This window comes from Moschus berezovskii, chromosome 16 (assembly GCF_049115385.1).
Source record: "Moschus berezovskii isolate FMDL1 chromosome 16, NW_MosBer_1.0, whole genome shotgun sequence".
NCBI lineage: Eukaryota > Metazoa > Chordata > Mammalia > Artiodactyla > Moschidae > Moschus > Moschus berezovskii.
Genome location: NC_142475.1, coordinates 75,141,661 through 75,159,753, shown reverse-complemented (window position 1 = coordinate 75,159,753; position 18,093 = coordinate 75,141,661). Strand labels below are relative to the sequence as shown.

The following is an 18,093-nucleotide window of genomic DNA, read 5'->3' as shown; positions in this document are numbered from 1 at the left end:
GAGAGGAAATGTAAATAACTATATAGAGATGCAGCGTGAAGTCACAGCGTTCCCTCACTGCAGCTCACACTGTACTACGGCCATAGCTTCCGAGCTACCCCCTGTGCTGAGGTCAAGTGTTGACAGTAACCTCAAAAGGCCACAGGATATCACTCATATCCCCGTGAACAACCATCTCTACGGTAAACTGTGCATTGCAGTAAAAAGTGGTTTCTTCTGGTTCCTGTGCATCTTTCATCATGCTCAGTGTCAGATCATAAACCTTGAATAACACCACGGGACCCACACGAAGTGCCACTGGTGATGCTGGCAGTGCTCCAGAGACGCCGAGAAAAGTCACGACACTACAAGCAACAGCTGAACTACTTGATGTGTTCTGACTGAGCTGAGCTCCACAGCTGCGGCTGCCACCGAGTCAAGATAAATGGATCCTGCATTAAGGACCACTGTGGAAAGGAACAGGAAATTCATGAAGCGATCACACAGCTACCCTGCAGGCAGGAGAACCTGGCACTTTCTGTGAAATACTTCTCTATCTCATGTTGAAAATGCAGCTTTTATATGGGTACAGCTTCCCTGGTGGCTCAGAGGTTAAAGCATCTGCCTGGAATGCAGGAGACCTGGGTTCGATTCCTGGGTTGGGAAGTTCCTCTGGAGAAGGAAATGGCAACCCACTCCAGTCCTCTTGCCTGGAGAATCCCATGGAGGGAGGAGCCTGGTAGGCTACAGTTCATGGGGTCGCAAAGAGTCGGACACGACTGAGCGACTTCACGACGACGACGAGGATTGCTGTAAGAAAGCCACACCTATAGATGAATATGAAGTCATCACATGACAACTTAAAGCCAAAGGAAGGTGAAGGAGCTAAAGCCGGAGAACTTAATGCCAGCAAAGGATGGTTTGATAATTTTAGAAAGAGGTTTAGCTTTAAAAATGTCAAGATAACAGGAAAAGCAGCTTCTGCCAACCAAGAGGCAGCAGATGCGCTCCCAGACAACATGAAAAATATCTCTGAGGAGAAAAGAGTATCTGCCTGGACAGGTTTTTATTGCAGATGCAAGTGCCTTCTTCTGGGGGTGGGTGAGCAGGGAATCCACAAAGGACATTCATTAGGAAGAGAAGTGAGGACCAGGAGTTAATAAGGCAGGCTGAGATAGGCTAATCTGCTGTTTCACACAAGTGCAGTGGAGTTGATGACCAGGACTGCCCTGATCTATAAAGTTGTTGACTTCTAGCCTTGAAGAGAAGGGATGACCACAGCTGCCATCTTCAGGTTGTACAGCAAGAGGGCCTGGACAGCAAGAACCCTTTTCCTGGATTGGTTCCATCAATGCTTCGTCCCATCGATGCAGTCAACAAGTATTCTGCCAGTAAGGAACTGCCTCTTAACACTTTTTTAATTGGACAATACCCCTGGCCACCTAGAACCATGAGTTCAACACCAAAAGCTGTCCAAGTGGTCTACTTGCCCCAAAACACAGTGTCCCTAATTGAGACTCTAGATCAAGGGGTCATAAGAACCTTTAAGGTTTAGTGCACATGGTACTCTGTGGAAAGGGTTGTCAATGCTGATAGCCAGAACATCATGAGAGTCTGTAAGGATCGCACCACTGAAGATGCCAAGGCTGTTAAAGAAAAAGTCATGAAAGCCATTAAGCTGAAAACCATACGTTCCTCCTAGAGAAAACCGTTCAGATGCTGTGCATGACCACACAGCATTTATGACAGAGCCAATCAGACTATGGATATGGCCAAAAAAGTAGGGGGCTGAGACCTTTTGAGACCTGGATCTCAGAGAAATTCAAGGACTAGCGGACACCGCACCAGAGAGAACAGAAGACAACCTGACACAGATGAGCGCTCGCAGACCAGAGCCAGGCGGTGCGGGAGCAGACGCAGTAAGTGCCGGGGATAAACGGACAGTAGGCAACCTAGCAGAAGTGTCTTGATTGTTTATGTTTTCCTGCTTTTTCACTTTTTTTTTTTTTTACAATGTGGACCCTTCTACGACACAGGCGCTAAAACTAAAGCAAACTGTGGAAGAAGGATGGGTACGTAGAGAAAGAAAAAGCAGAAAAAGACAGAAATTATGATGTATTTCTGTAAATTTAAACTGAATGTGTCTGCCTTTCCTGCACCCCACCCACCCACCTCCTCCACGCCTTCCTCCTCTGCCCCCTGAGACAGCAAGACCAAACCCCCTCTTCCTCCTCAGCACGAAGACAGATGACAAGGATGAAGGCCTCTGTGATGATCCATTTCTACTTGTTAACTAGCAAACAGTCACCCTGCTGCGCAGTTACTAAACTTGTAAACAGATGACAAACTTATAGTATTGATAAACCCAGGACATATTGCAAACGTGTTTTCTCTTCCTTATGATTTTCTTATAACCTTTTTTCTCTAACTCACTGTATTGTATGACTACATAATATAATACATACAACATACAAAATGTGTTAATCAACCAGTTATGATCCCCTACAGGATGAAATGGCAACCCACTCCAGTATTCTTGTCTGAAAAATCCCATGGACAGAGGAGCCTGGCGGGCTACAGTCCATAGGGTCGCAAGAGTGGGACGCAACTAAGCACGTATCATCAGTAAGGCACCAGTAGGCTATTCGTAGTAGTTAAGCTTTGGGGGAGTCAAAAGTTAATACATGAATTTTTAACTGTGTTGGAGGTTGTCAGTGCCCTGAACTTTTGCTTTACTCAAGGGTCAGTTGTGTATGTCAGGAGAAAAAACATGTTATAATGTATCTATACTGCCAGTGTCAACACAGTGTTGGATGCAAACATCTATACTGAGTAAATGTGAAATGAATAAAAAGTCACGACTCCAAGCTTTACAATTAGGCAAGTCAGACACGACTGAAGCGACTTAGCAGCAGCAGCAACAGCACACAACCCGAGCCGTGCCTGGGTTGCTATCACGAGTCACCTTGAGCTCATGGAAGCAGTGGGCGCTGGCCTCCCACCACCTAAATGGTGACGAGGCTACAAGAGAACCTGTAGCCCTTTACCTCAACCTCACACACTGTCAGGACTCCTAAGGGCGAACCTACAGCTGGCAGGTAAACACACACACACTCACCTACCTACCTGAGGAATGTTAAGGATCTCAGCAGGGATCACACCTTTTAAAACATATTTCCAAGTGACTAAATTTTAAAATAATTTAAACATCTTTTCCAGCGGTCTTCGAGACTTGTACAAATAATTTCATTATGCTAAAAAAGTGTGTATATGGAAGCCCATACACCCACACACACGTATACATATATAATGTATGTATTTATTCATTTAAATGTTCATTCGGGTTAGAAAAAATATTTACCAAATGCTCCTTACCTGGCTGAAAATGAGTGAAATCGCCCCAGATACTGTCCTAAAAATGCAGATAAAAGTCATTAAATATATATATATATATAGTTTTTTGGTAGAAGTCAAGTCAAATAGTTGTGACAGTGACATACTTTGCAACGTGTCCATTGGCTTCCTTTTCTCCATGTTTTCCTATTTTTATACAATCCCTCAAAGGAATCTGTATAAAATTGAGAGAGAGAGAGATGTTATAAAAATAAGACAAGGTAAAATGTACACAAACATAAGGCTATTTCTCTTCACATTGAAAATGTGTTTACCTTAATGATGGGTTGGGATATTGCATCCGGTTCAAAAATAACTGATTTTGAACATATCTTTAAGGAGCCTCTGATTTTCCTAGAGATAAAGTAAAAAGGATATTATTAATGAACATAAAAGAAGCCACAGAAGAATCATAACACATTTTAACTAGCATGTAGATGACTAAAGCATCAACTAATAAAAGATCAAAGACAAAGGTATGAAAGGTTGGACAACATAGCAAAATAATTATCCTCATCTCCTAAAGGAAATCAACCCTGAATATTCACTGGAAGGACTGATGCTCAAGCTCCAATACTTTGGCCACCTAATATGAAGAGCCTACTCACTGGAAAAGACTCTGATGCTGGGAAAGATTGAAGGCAAAAGGAGAAGAGGGCAGCAGAGGATGGTTAGATGGCATCACTGACTCAATAGATAGGAATGTTAGCAGACTCTGGGGGATAGTGGAGGACAGAAGAGTTCACTGTGCTACATACAGTCCATGAGGTTGCCAAGAGTTGGACACGACTTAGCAACTAAGCAACAACCATCACCTCCTCCCTAGAGGTTAAAGAAACTCCACGTGTTGTAATACAGTCTCACTGGTTGAGGACTGTCCCGGGTATTTTATTCATTATCACTTCACTTGGTCCTCACAACTACATGAAAGTGAAGCAGTTTTCTGATCTGTAAGAAACACTGATTCCATCCTGTCTGCGGTTAATTCTTTTGACTTTCAATTTCCTACATCTTAAACACCTATTCAGAAGACCATACTGTAATCCTAATCCTTTTTAAACCTGACATTGATTAGGTAAGGGATTTTTTTTCCTTATTTATAATTATGGAAAAATAACAGTTTGAATTTAGCACATAAAATGCATTTAGCGGTGATTCTGGGTTACATAGGAATTCAGGGTAAAATTGCTTCTATGAGAATAAGCAATTTTAAAGATGATCTGCGTACTACTATAATACTGAATAGATCAACTGTCGACCATTTTTCTCCTTTCCTGGGACATGGATAAGGCTCCAGTGAGTCTAGGGGGATGCCCACCTGAGCATGCCAGAGGCCAGTGTGCCTCACTACCCTGAAGCCAATAAAAAGCTACACTTTATTGTCTTTTATTGACTGAATGACTTTTATCAATGATCACAACAAGGCAATAACTTATTATGTAATCAGAACACGGGTTAGGAAATGCTGGGAAATCATCTTAGTTTCTAAGACTATATTGTGTCCACAAGGAAAGCTCCATGGATTTTTTTTAATTACTTGTATGACATTTGGGCTTTTCCTCCAGCCATTCCTTGGTGTCCTAGTGAACCCTTCTCACTCTGCCCATCCCAGGGGTCTCTTAACTGAAGCAATTATTTTACTTGGACTCTAGAAAGACCCACCTGCTCTCCCTGTCCCTGTGTCCCCTCCCTGAATCAATTATTCTACCAAAAAATCTCACATCCTTTCTGGCTTACAAAAATGCCAATGGCTTCCTAGCCCACAGGATAATGCCCCATCGCAATCTGAGAAAGGCCTGCCTCTGTGTACACATGTATATGTACCAAATGGATGTGAAGGCTCATGGTAAAGGCTATGATACAGTCTGCAATTCTTCTTCCTCAAAGAATCTTTCAAATGTTGATTTTTATATCATTTTTTCCATGCTGTTAACTGCCTTTTCTTCTCTAACACCCTAAATTACCTAATAATAACAAGTACTTTTAAGGCAAAAGCTAAAGAAATACGAATAGAACAGAAAACTCCCAAGTACCAATCCACTAGTTCCTGCAGCTGTTAACATGCAGTCATTCCTATTTTGTGTCTAACACCCCAGAACCCTACTGGATTTTAGATAAATTCCCAGACTTCCTATACATCTGCTGTGTTGTGCTCAGTCACGTCCGCCTCTTTGTGACCCCATGGACTGTAGCCCACCAGGCTCCTCTGTCCATGGGATTCTCCAGGCAAGAATACTGGAGTGGGTTGCCATTTCCTTCTCCAATACTTCATCTAAACATACTTTAACATGAATCTCTCAAGTCCTTCAATAAATGACCAGCATTACACATCTACAAAAAATAATAATTCCTTAATGTCATCCAGGATAAAGCCAGGGTTCAAATCTATTTCATAACTGTGTTTTATAGTTGCTTTGTTCAAAGCCCACATTTCCTTTAGCCAATATGTCTCCTAACATCTCTTAATCTAAGACAGTGTTCATTTCCCCACTTTAAGGACTTTGCTAATCACATCTCTGTGGTTCTCATCTATCCTACTTCCTTTATGTCAGAGGCAGTGCACATGTACTGCCCTACTATCAGGAGGCCCCAGTGGGTTCAGATAATATCCACCTTGACACGTGCATTAAAATATTTCTCAGCAGCTTTTCACCTGCTGGTTTAGCAGCCACTGAAAAGTATGTCTAGATCAGGGGTTAGCAAACTTTTTCAGTAAAGAGCCAGAAAGCAAATATTTTTTACTTTGTGGGCCATGTGGTATCTGTCACTATTCAGCTCTATTTCCCTGTTGTTGCAGAAAACCAACCAGATACAAGATGTAAACAAGTGGGCGTGACTGCATTCCAATAAAACTTTATTAAAAAAAAAAACAAGTGGCAGCCAGATATGACCATAGTCTGTTGATCCCTGATTCATTAGGGGCTGAAATTTTTAACAATCCTTCAGTGTTTGTTATCTAGAATTTATCAACAGAGAACAGCTTCAATTATCTATGATTTGGTCACCCTGAAGTACAATTTGTACAAGGAAAGCAGGAAAAATGCTTGATCTTTTTTATCAAGTTTTAGAAAAATGAGTCGGTGTCCTACAATCCTTTGAAGGTAAATGATATACACACACACACACATATACACACATATGAAATTATTGATATTTTATATATATATATCATTATGAACTCAAGGAGTTGAGCCCTTAAGATACATTCCAATCCCCTATAGTCATTCTTTTTTGATGCTTAATCTGCTCCATTTTTTTTTTGCCCAACTTTTCAGGGTGGTCTTGTGCCCTTTTAATTCAGTATGCAATCGTTTTTGCTATTTTTCCTTACCTGCCAGGATAACAAGATGTTCCAGGCTCGCCTCCCTCACATTCCCTGACCCTCACTTAGACTCAGGCACTTCTCCAAAGAGCCCTCATTCCTTTTACTGGAGAGAGGCATTCACAGGATAACTCATTGCTACTGAGCTGTTTCTAGGTCTTTTCAGAAGGCAGAGCTAGAAATTACTTTCTTTTAAAAGAAAAGCATATGACTCCATATAAGCATTACCAATTCAAATCAAAGATCCCAAGGTTTTTACTTAACTCCTTTAATATTAGATCTGTATCTCCTTTATACTGAAAATCTCGATCTTGGCATTTTGCTTTATCTAACTGTATAAAACTGTGTGCATAAAACAGTTCCAAAATAATACAAAAATACTTAATATTACTACTAAAACAATTTACAACATTTTTTGCAATTCTTCCTCAACTGAAAATATATTTCACCAGAGACACAAATTATTGTGTTGTGAAGTTGATTGATCCTCCAGCTTTATATATAGTTAGGTTCATTTGTTTCATTTTCTTTTTAATTTTTAGAATTTTCTGCTTCTCCTGAAATTTAATAAAGAAATTTTCTATTGCATATAAATATTCCTATGGTTCCAAAAAACAGAGCTATAAAAAAAGGTACATTCAGAGGCATCTAGTTGTCATCTCGGTATTATCCCCAATCCCTCCTTTTTCTATGTAGATAACCATTTCCATTAGCTTTTCGCTTATGCTTTAAAATATATATCTTTTAAAAATATAATCAATATAACTGCCCCATTCTTATATGAAAGATGGCATCCAACAAAATATTCTTCCCTTGCATTTTTCACTTAATATGTGTTGGAGAAAAATCTACAGTAACACACAGAACTTCTTCCTTCCTTTGTTACAGTTTCATAACACTCCAGTATGTGGTATTCCATAAGTTATTCAGTCACCCGTTAAACTGTTTCCGGCATCTTGCTATTACAAGTAGTACTACAATAAATAATCTTGTACATACGTCCATTTACATACTTTCCAGTGCATCTCTGCATCTCTCAGGTAGTTTCCTACAAGTAGCACGGCTAGATCAACAGGATAATGCACGTGCAATCTTGCTAAATATTACCAAATTCACTTCCATGGAACTGTACCATTTCAACCTAATAATAACTTGAAAATTACAAAAACACATTTCAGTTTGCTTGCTTATATTTGTGCTTCAATATTGTACCAATGTATTCAATTTTAAGCAGGACGTTATTATGACAGAGAGCAGAGGAGCACTGGGAGAATAAAAGGTATGAAATTGGAGAAAAAAATATGTTCAAAATTCTAGAGGTAGAAAAGCAAGGTTCTACTTTCAATTAGAAAAATAATTATCTAATATGACTGAATGCCAAGGAAACAGATATGCCCAAACCTATCAAACAAAAAGCTAAGTGAGTTTCACTTTGGCTTATATTTAAACAAATACTGAAAAAATGAAAACAAACAAACAAAAAACCCAAATACTACACAGTTTTGATTTAAACAAAAACTACATGAAGAATTAATGCTTTTGAACTGTGGTGTTGGAGAAGACTCTTGAGAAAGATTCTTCTCTTGAACTTCAAGGAGATCCAACCAATCAATTCTAAAGGACATGAACACGGTGGACTGAAGTGAACACGGTTTTGATCCTTTCTGGATTAAAGGATATTTCATTTTTAAAACGGAAAAAGTAAAGTGTTTATCTAATACCAAAGCATGTTCTAAATTGTAGCCCATAGTTGTTAAGTGACAAACCAAGAGAATTAACAGACAGATTTTAGTTAATTCAAAGTTGGCATTTTAAACCAAAAAAAAAAACTTCATTATATACTTTTGCACATAGCTTTCAAAGGGTGTGGCCAAAGAAACAATCTACTTTTACAATAATAAACAATAGCAATTAAAACAGAGTATTTTGCTTCTAGAGATTTTGCTTCTAGTTCAAATCAAATTATTCATTTGAAAGTACTGATTTTTACACCACATGCCCTGATGTTTTATGATCATTACTCTACAACACCATAACCCAAATAATTGAGCACACAAGGACAAAAGGGATGCAAGAAAAAAGTGATGGAATGAATCAGGACCCCATCGGGTAGATTTAAGAACCAGACACAACCTTTGAGGAATCAGCACACATTTAGTTTTAGAAAGGGCTTCCCTGATAGCTCAGTTGGTAAAGAATTTGCCTGCAATTCAGGAGATCCCAGTTCAATTCATGGATTTGGAAGATCCCCTGGAGAAGGATAAGTCTACCCACTCCAATATTTTGGCCTGGAGAATTCCATGGACTCTATAGTCCATGGAGTCACAAAGAGTCGGACACGACTGAGCAACTTTCACTTTCAGCTTTAGAAAATATCTTAAGTTATGACAATCTATACATTGGATTTATAAATCCCTTTCTTCTCATTACTTTCTCAATATAAAAGAAGGGGAAAACTGTATGATCATACATTTAACTTTAAAACAGACAACAGAAAGTCTGTAAGTCTGCAGAGATCTAAAACTCCTCCTTACCTTTCCTTCTGGCTGCCCTTGTGCTGAATGTGATGAGCCGTGTGCTGTTCAAAGTAGTACTCCTCCAAGTTAAGCAGGAGCAAGGAAAATCTTCATTTGGGGAGAAAAAAAAAAAGTCAGGTTAATTTTTTTAACATATTAAGAAAGCAGAATATTTTACACGTGTTCCCAAAGTGCTTTTCCATCTATTACATCAAAAAATACTTATTAAGTGTATATTATATGCCAGGCATACCTCTCCATCCAGAAAGACCTGTCTAGCTATGCCAAAAATAAAACTATTTTGTTGCTCAGTCACCAAGTCCCATCTGACTCTTTGCGATCCCATGGACTGTAGCCCACCAGACTCCTCTCTCCATGGAATTTCCCAAGCAATACTGGAGTGGGTTTCTATTTCCTTCTCCAAATTTATTTACCAAGTGGATCTATTATTTCTTTATAGAAACTCCAAATTTCAAGAAACAAAACTTATTCTTGCCTGAACAAAGCTCGGAGCCTTCCCACCTACAGAGTTCTCATCCTCTGTTCCCTGTGACTGCACCCTAGGCTTCGGTACCACACACACCACTCCACTGTCATGGCTAATGGGTGGGTGAGTGCCCCTTGCTACTCTCACAAGACTACAAGCCTCTGAGAGGTAGATCTTTAGATATTCCCCTGTACTCACCGGGAAAGACCCTGATGCTGGGAACAACTGAGGGCAGGAGAAGAAGGGGACAACAGAGAATGAGATGGTTGGATGGCATCACCAACTCAATGGACAAGTTTTAGCAAACTCCAGGAGATAGTGAAGGTCACGGAAGCCTGGCATGCTGCAGTCTATGGGGCTGCAAAGAGTTGGACACGACTGTGTGACTCAACAACCAACTTAATGCTTGCACACAATGACTATGTCATAGATAAAATAAGGAAGTTGAAGCTGCATGGGATTGAAAAATAGTTCCTTTTAAAGTTTGAACTGCTTTTTTAAAAACAAAGCATTAAAGAAAAGTATTATTTAGTTGTACGACCACAGAAAGAAACACATGGCAAAGAACTGGAAGCAACTGTTTTGTGGTAAGGACCCGGAAACACCAACAGCACCCAGAGTTACAGGGAGGGAGAGGTTTTCATGAAAAACGTGGCACTTGAGCTGGGTCTTGAAGTTCCTGTGTAAGAGGGAAAGACCTCTAGATTAAATACGGCAGAACAGACCTCTAGATTAAATACGACAGAATAGACCTCTAGATTAAATGTGGCAGGACAGACTTCTAGATTAAATATGGCAGAATAGACCTCTAGATTAAATGTGGCAGAACAGACTTCTAGATTAAATATGGCAGAATAGAACCTAGATTAAATACGCAGAACAGACCTCTAGAAATTAAATACAGCAGAATAAATATGTATGGTTTATTTCTGCTCCCTCTGGAAATAACAATACAATGTAAACAAAAGTATTTTTTAAATAGTAAAAAGCCACAGACTAAAGAAAACTGGAGAGGCATACAAGCAAGTGAGAAATTACAGTAAGTTTGTGAGCAACAGACAGAGAAAGTGAACAGACAGCAGATGGAGGAATTAGCAGTGACCAGAAGCCAGAAGAGCTGATGCCTCCAGAGAAGGCACCAGTCAGGAGAAAACCAGAAGCTCCACGACTGCAGGAATAAGGAATAAGGCAGAAAGAAGGCAGGGATGAAGCCAAGGTGATGTTCAAAGTCCAAATGAGGCTAGTCACCCAGATTCCTCCCCTGGTAGTTCTCCCAACACACAGTTTTTCAATAACAAAATTAAACAAGAGGCTCCACACTAGACATCAAGCACAGTGCAGAGCATGAGAAGAAGGTGGTTACACAAAAATCAGGAAGATATATAACACTCCAAGTAGCAGTCTGGTGGATTATCTTTGGAAAAAACTAGTGCCAGAGAAAAAAACCCATGGCTACCAGCATTTGAAAGAACATCACCCCACACTGAAGCCCAGCAGAAGAGGCCTGCCCACAAGAATTACATGTTTCACCCTTAAATATAAGATACCCCAAGATTACCAGCTTCCAGTGTGAAAGAAATAGATCAAGCAAGCAGAAGAATATAACTTGAAGGACTAGAAACGATGTACAGAAAAAAAGGTCCAAAGACTATAATTAATATCCTTACAAAGAAGAAACTATATCCATAAACCAAGATATGGTTCACTTAAAAATTTTGAACCAACAGAAAAATAACTCATTAACTAAAAATAAAGACAGCAGGAACCAGCTCTACCATCATAACAGGCAACTTTTATTGGCCTGTTCTACACTGTAAAATCATGAACAAGAATTAATCATAGGGTAAACCGCCAGAGCTCAGTGTAAAATGCTCACTATTAGTACCTACTGTGAATTTCAATACAATCACAAAAGTTAGGATTGCTAGGAACATCCTTTGATGCATCAGATAATTTCCAGGAAGGTATAAATCAGAGAGGTAGTTACTAAGTACCTTGCCCCTTACCTTCAGCTTGTATTAACATCCTAACAAGCTGAAATGCTCTGCTTGGGCTGGAGCCAGGCAACCCTTCCTCCTTCTTCATCTCCCCACTTCTCTTAGAGAGAGGGTAAAATAAAGTATTTGTCAATAAGACAATGGCATAATTTTGTGGCTGTGTAGCACAAGTAGCCTTCATAAACAGCCAGCTCTCCCATATAAATAAGATATAATCATATCTTTAATATTGTTAAAATGTCATACTTAGCCAAAGCATAATACTGTTAAAATGTCTATACCAGCCAAAGCAATCTATATATTCTGTGTTATCCCTAGCAAACTCTCAATGGCAGTTACTGCAGAAATAGAAAAAAAATCCTAAAATTCATACAGAATCAGAAAGCTAAAGTAATTGAGAATGAAAAACAAAGCTGGAAGTCTCACAGTTCTGTATCAAAAGATATTACAAAGCTACAGTATTAAAACAATGTGTTGTTGGCACAAAGACAGATATGGAGACTGAAGAACAATGCAGAACTCAGAAATACTATCATATCTATCAGGTCTTCGACAAGGGACCCAAAGTCACACAATAGGGAAAGAACCGTCTCTTCAACAAATGGAAATCTGGGTACTGACATACAAAAGAACAATCCTGAACCCTTCATAATATATATAAAAATTAACTCAAAATGAATTAAAGGCCTAATTTTTAAAGACCTGAAACTATAAAACTCCAGGAGAAAAAATAAGGGAAAGCTTCATGACACTGGATTTGGCAATGATTTCTGGCTATGACACAGCAAGCACAACAAAAGCAAAAATAGATAAGTGTAACCACATCCGACTTCTATAACACGGAAGCATGACTACTACTCTGCAGCAAAGAAAACAATCAACAAAGTGAGACGGAGGGATTTCCCTGGTGGTCCAGTGACTGAGACTCCATGCTCCCAGTGCAGGGGGCCTGGGTTCGATCCCCAGTCAGGGAACTAGATTTCACGTGCTGCAACTAAGAGCCAGTGCAGCCAAATATTAACAAAGTGAGAAGGCAACCTACAAAACTGGAGAAAATATTTGCAAATCATGTATCTCATAACGAGTAAATACTGAGAACATACAAAGAACTCCTACAACTCAACAACAAAAATTAAACTAAAAGATGTCAAATAGACACTTGTCCAAGGATATGCAAATAGCCAGAAAGTGTATAAAAAATATATTGAACATCACTAATCATCAGGACACTGCAAATCAAAATCTCATACACTATTACAAAAGAACAAACACTGGTGAGGATGTGGAGAAATTGCTGGTGGAATTGTGAAATGATGTAGCTGCTATGGAAAACAGTACAGAGGTTCCTCAAAAAATTAAAGCTAGAACTATCATATTCAGGTTCCCTCTGGAGGGCAGAGGACTCCTATCCAGCCTCGCAGACTCATGCATCTCTCACTGCCTGCTGCTTTGCTGTTGTTCAGTCACTCAGTCATGTCCAACTCTTTGTGACCCCACAGACTGTAGCCCACCAGGCTCCTCTGTCCGTGGAATTCCCCAGCCAAGAATACTGGAGTGGGTTGCCACTTCCTTCTCCACCTGCTTCTTTAGCTACTCTTTAGTCCTTCCAAGTCATCTAATTGCTCTAGCAACCAGGATATGTTTATCAACTCCTATTCATTAAAAGGCTTGGCTTCTAATGCTCCATGCCTAGAGCCAGAATCAAAAGCACAATGAGGTATCACCTCACATGGCTCAGAATGGCCATCATCAAAAAGTCTGCAGACAACAAATGCAGGAGAGAGAGTGTGGAGAAAAGGGAACCCTCCTACACTGTTGGAATGTAAACTGGTACAACTACTACGGAGAACAGTATGGAAGTTCCTTAAAAAACTAAAAATAGAACTACCATCAGCTCAGTTCAGTTCAGTTGCTCAGTCGTGTCCGACTCTTTGTGACCCCATGAATCACAGCACGCCAGGCCTCCCTGTCCATCACCAACTCCCGGAGTTCACTCAAACTCATGTCCATCGAGTCGGTGATGCCATCCAGCCATCTCATTCTCTGTCATCCCCTTCTCCTCCCGCCCCCAACCTTTCCCAGCATCAGAGTCTTTTCCAGTGAGTCAATTCATCGCATGAGGTGGCCAAAGTATTGGTGTTTCAGCTTTAGCATCAGTCCTTCCAATGAACACCCAGGATTGATCTCCTTTAGAATGGACTGGTTGGATTTCCTTGTAGTCCAAGGGACTCTCAAGGGTCTTCTCCAGCACCACAGTTCAAAAGCATCAGTTCTTCGGCGATGCTTTTGATGAAAGTTCTTCAGCTTTCTTCACAGTCCAACTCCCACATCCATACATGACCACTGGAAAAATCATAGCCTTGACTAGATGGACTTTGTTGGCAAAGTAATGTCTCTGCTTTTTAATATACTACCATATGACCCAACAATCCCATGCCTGGAAATATATCTGGAGAAAACTATAATTTGAAAAGATACATACACACCAATGCTCATCGCAGCACTATTTACAAAAGCCAAGACATGAAAGCAACCTGAACATCCATCAACAAGAGGAGTGGATAAAGAAGATGTGGTACACATATACAGTGGGACATAAATCAGCCATAAAAAAGAATGAAATGCCATTGGCAGCAATATGGACGGACCAAGAGATTATCATACAAAGTAAGCCAGAAAGAGACAAATATCATATATGAATCATATGAGGAATTTAATTTTTAAAAATGATATATAAAACTTATTTACAAAGTAGGAACAGACACTCAGATTTTGAAAACAAGCTTCCAGTAACCAAAGGGAAAAGGCTGGGTGGGAGGGATAAATCAGGAGCTTGGGATTAACATACATACGACTATATAGAAAATAGATAACCAACAAGGACCTGATATATAGCATAGGGAACTCTACTCAGTAACCTATATGGGAAAAGAATCTTGAAAAAGAAGGAATATATCTTCATGCATCATTGAATCACTTAGCTGTACACTTGAAACTAATACAACACTGTAAATCAACTATATTCCAATAACATCTAAAAAATAAAAATAGAACTACCCTATGACCAACAGTCACACTTATGAATATATATCCAAAAGTACTGAAAACATATCAGAGATATTTGCATATCCATGTTCACTGCAGTATTATTCACAATAGCCGAGAGATAGAAGCAATCTAAGTATCTGTTGATGGATAGGCGGGTAAAGACAATGAGGCATACAGTAAAATATTTTCGGCCTTTAAAAAAAAAGGAAGTCTTGTCACTTGCTGCAACATGCAGGAACCTTGAAGGCACTGCTCCAGGTGAAATAGATCAGTCCCCAAAAGACAAATACCACATTGTTCCACTTATCTAAGTATCTAAGGTAGTCAAACTCTTACTAAGAGAAAATAAAACGGTGGGTGCCAGGAGCTGGGGGAAGGACAGAACTTCAGTTTTGCAAGATTTGAAAGTTCTAGAGATGAGTTTGGGTGAACTCCGGGAGTTGATGATGGACAGGGAGGCCTGGCGTGCTGCAATTCATGGGGTCGCAAAGAGTCGGACACGACTGAGCGACTGAACTGAACTTACAATTCTAGAGATTTGCCACACAACATGTGAACATACTTAATACTACTATACTTGACTTAAAACTGTAAATACTTAAGTAAAAAATAGTAAATCTTAGGTACTTTATTTTATAAAAGGGTTTTTAAATTTTTTTTTATTTTCTTGAATTATGTGGGTTTTTTGGCCAGTAAAAATATCACAGCAGGTACTATAGAACTAAAGGCATTATTTTGGTAAATAATTTATTTCCTCCTTAATGCACCAATATGCCTATTTTGTAAGAAATGTAAAACACATAATGAAGGAATATAACTAAATCGCATTATTCAAAGTTAAAGGATTAAGAAAACTTTCAGAGTTTTTTTCTTCCTTTTTACTGAAGTGTTCAATTACACCTGCTTGAGAATTTTTGTATGTAAAAATTATTACCATAAATTTACACTGTGTTTTGAACAATGATTTTCAAACTGCATTCCGTGGAGTAAAAGTTTCCATGCTTTAAAAAAAACCTAAAAACCCTTTTATAATTTTATGGTCTCAGCCATTAGTGTTATATCAATATAACAGACTATAAATTCTTTCTTTAGGAGACCCTGGGTCCTGCTCCTGGGTGATTCCTTAGTTCAATCCATGTTTACAGAGCTGTAGTGGCATTTTCTGTAGATAAATTGACTCATTTGGCAATTGAACTTTCCTGAAAAAGACTCTGGCCCATCCTCATAAACATCCTGCTCAACACTTAACCAACAACGTAAAACAAGTTCACTGCAGGCAGCCCTCAGAGCTATGGCTGCATTCACAGCTGCTCAATGATTGTTTAACACTCCATTGACAAACAGTATTTAGAATGGAGCCCGAAGATTTTGCCCGTCAGTCGATTTTCTAGGTTGGAGACGTTGAGGAGATTGAGAGAAGGGAAAATGTGCCAGCTCACGTTAGGAGTGTGTTCACGGCCGGCTGTCCTCTGTTTGCATCTTTACTGTGAATACCTCAACACGATCCTTGGATTTAGCCAGACTGTAGGGACCCCACTACCTACCTGGAGAGCTGGTTTAACTAACTTGCTGCTGCTGCTGCTGCTAAGTCGCTTCAGTCGTGTCCGACTCTGTGCGACCCCACAGACGGAAGCCCACCAGGCTCCCCCGTCCCTGGGATTCTCCAGGCAAGAACACTTAAAATGGCCTCTGAAACAAGATATGAAATTAAGGGGAACGCCCTGGTGATCCAGTGATTAGGGCTCTGTGATTCCACCTCAGGGGGCGCAAGTACAAGGACTGAAATGAAGGAAACGCTGAACGGACAAGGGCGAGAACACAGTTCTGTGACCAACTGTTAGAAATGTGCCCCCAATAATGTACATTTGACAGCAACCTCTGAAAAAATGAATCTTACTCCACCTAACTCTATGAACGTCAATTTCCCCTTTCTCAATTCTGCTATTAACACAAAAGGAAAGCTTACTCTCTGCCAAACTTCAGCTGAACGAAACCTACTCCATTTTCCCAACCCACCAGTCAGAACTCTGTCAAAAGAGATTAGATTAGCATTAGATGACTTCACAGTGAGTTTATGCTGCAGATGGGTGATAACTTCCTCTTCGGTTTATAAATAATCTGTCTAATCTAGAATGAGCACTAAACCTGTGTTTCTCAAGGTCTTTCAGATTCTTCACCAAGGGTCACAGCCCTGGGAGCAGGCTTCCAGGAGGGTTCTCTACACCATCGAGAAGATAAAGGTAGAGACAGTTTGAAGGAAGGAACAACTGGAAATCCAGATGAATGTTTGATTACTGTTATCTCCAGCAGGGCTTCTCATGCTTTAATTATCTGGGGATCTTGTTAATATGCAGATTCTGATGCAGAAGATCTGATAGGAGCCTGAGATTCTGCATTTGCTAACAGACAGAGCTGATGGGATAGCCACAGACCACATTTGGTGTAAAGGTACTAAGTCTCCATGAACCAGGCTCGGAGCATTTCTGAATTGTTCTAAATGTCAAAGACACCATAAAAACAAGCACTGACGCAGGATGTAAAACAGGAGCAGCATGCTGCAGTGTAAAGGGGGCCGGACTGGATCAGAGAACATTTGTTTTAGGCTCAGCACAGCCATGTCTTGGCTACTGGACTCTCGGTCAAACCACTTTGCTTTCTCAGGCCTCCAACTATAAAGTGAGAGGCAGGGAGCTACATCTTAGATGACCTCAAAAGTCCTTTCTTAACCAGTGTCTGAGCCACCAGGGAAGTACGAGTGGGTTTATAGATTTATTAAATAAACTTGGGTTTAAAGAATCAGCAGGAATTCCATTCTGGGCATCATGGCAGATTAACTTTCCAAAGAAACAATCTCAATACAGAACCTCTAAAACTGCTGGATTACTGAAAACTTCACATGCTTGGCTGAGGTGACGGAAAAGGGAAGGTCTTGGGAGAGAGAAACCAAGAAGTCAGCAAAACACTGGAGGAGGCTTTTCCCAACTGTCTGAGCAGCAGAGCCTGAATTCAGGAGGGGACTGAGATGGGGAGAGGGAAAGAGCAGAAAAAGCTAGGGTCCCTAAAGTAACAGCCTCTAAGGGTGAACATCCGTTGGATCATAGAAAAAGCAAGAGAATACCAGAAAAACATCTGCTTTATTGATTACGTGAAAGCCTTTGTGTAGATCACAACCAACTGTGGAAAATTCAAGAAATGAGAATACCAGACCACATTACATGCCTCCTGAGAAATCTGTATGCAGGTCAAGAAGCAACAGTTAGAACCACAGAACAACAGACTGGTTCCAAATTGGGAAAGGAGTACGTCAAGGCTGAATATTGTCACTCTGCACACTTCACTTATATGAGGAAG

At 40.0% G+C, this 18,093-nt stretch overlaps 1 protein-coding gene across 3 annotated transcripts in view; it reads right to left on the bottom strand.

The window, feature by feature from the left end:
* NSMAF (neutral sphingomyelinase activation associated factor) overlaps positions 1-18,093 on the bottom strand; it is a 63,775-nt gene that overhangs the window by 37,931 nt on the left and 7,751 nt on the right. For 2 of the 3 annotated variants that reach the window (XM_055432731.2, XM_088844459.1), the window contains exons 2-5: positions 9,229-9,318; positions 3,648-3,726; positions 3,480-3,547; positions 3,355-3,391 (exon numbers count right to left, since the gene is read on the bottom strand). In XM_055432731.2, coding sequence (XP_055288706.2) covers positions 3,355-3,391; positions 3,480-3,547; positions 3,648-3,726; positions 9,229-9,318 — 274 coding nt within the window. Of the gene's footprint in view, positions 1-3,354; positions 3,392-3,479; positions 3,548-3,647; positions 3,727-9,228; positions 9,319-9,895; positions 9,944-18,093 lie in introns of those variants that run through there. The other variant, XM_088844460.1, reaches the window with a different exon arrangement.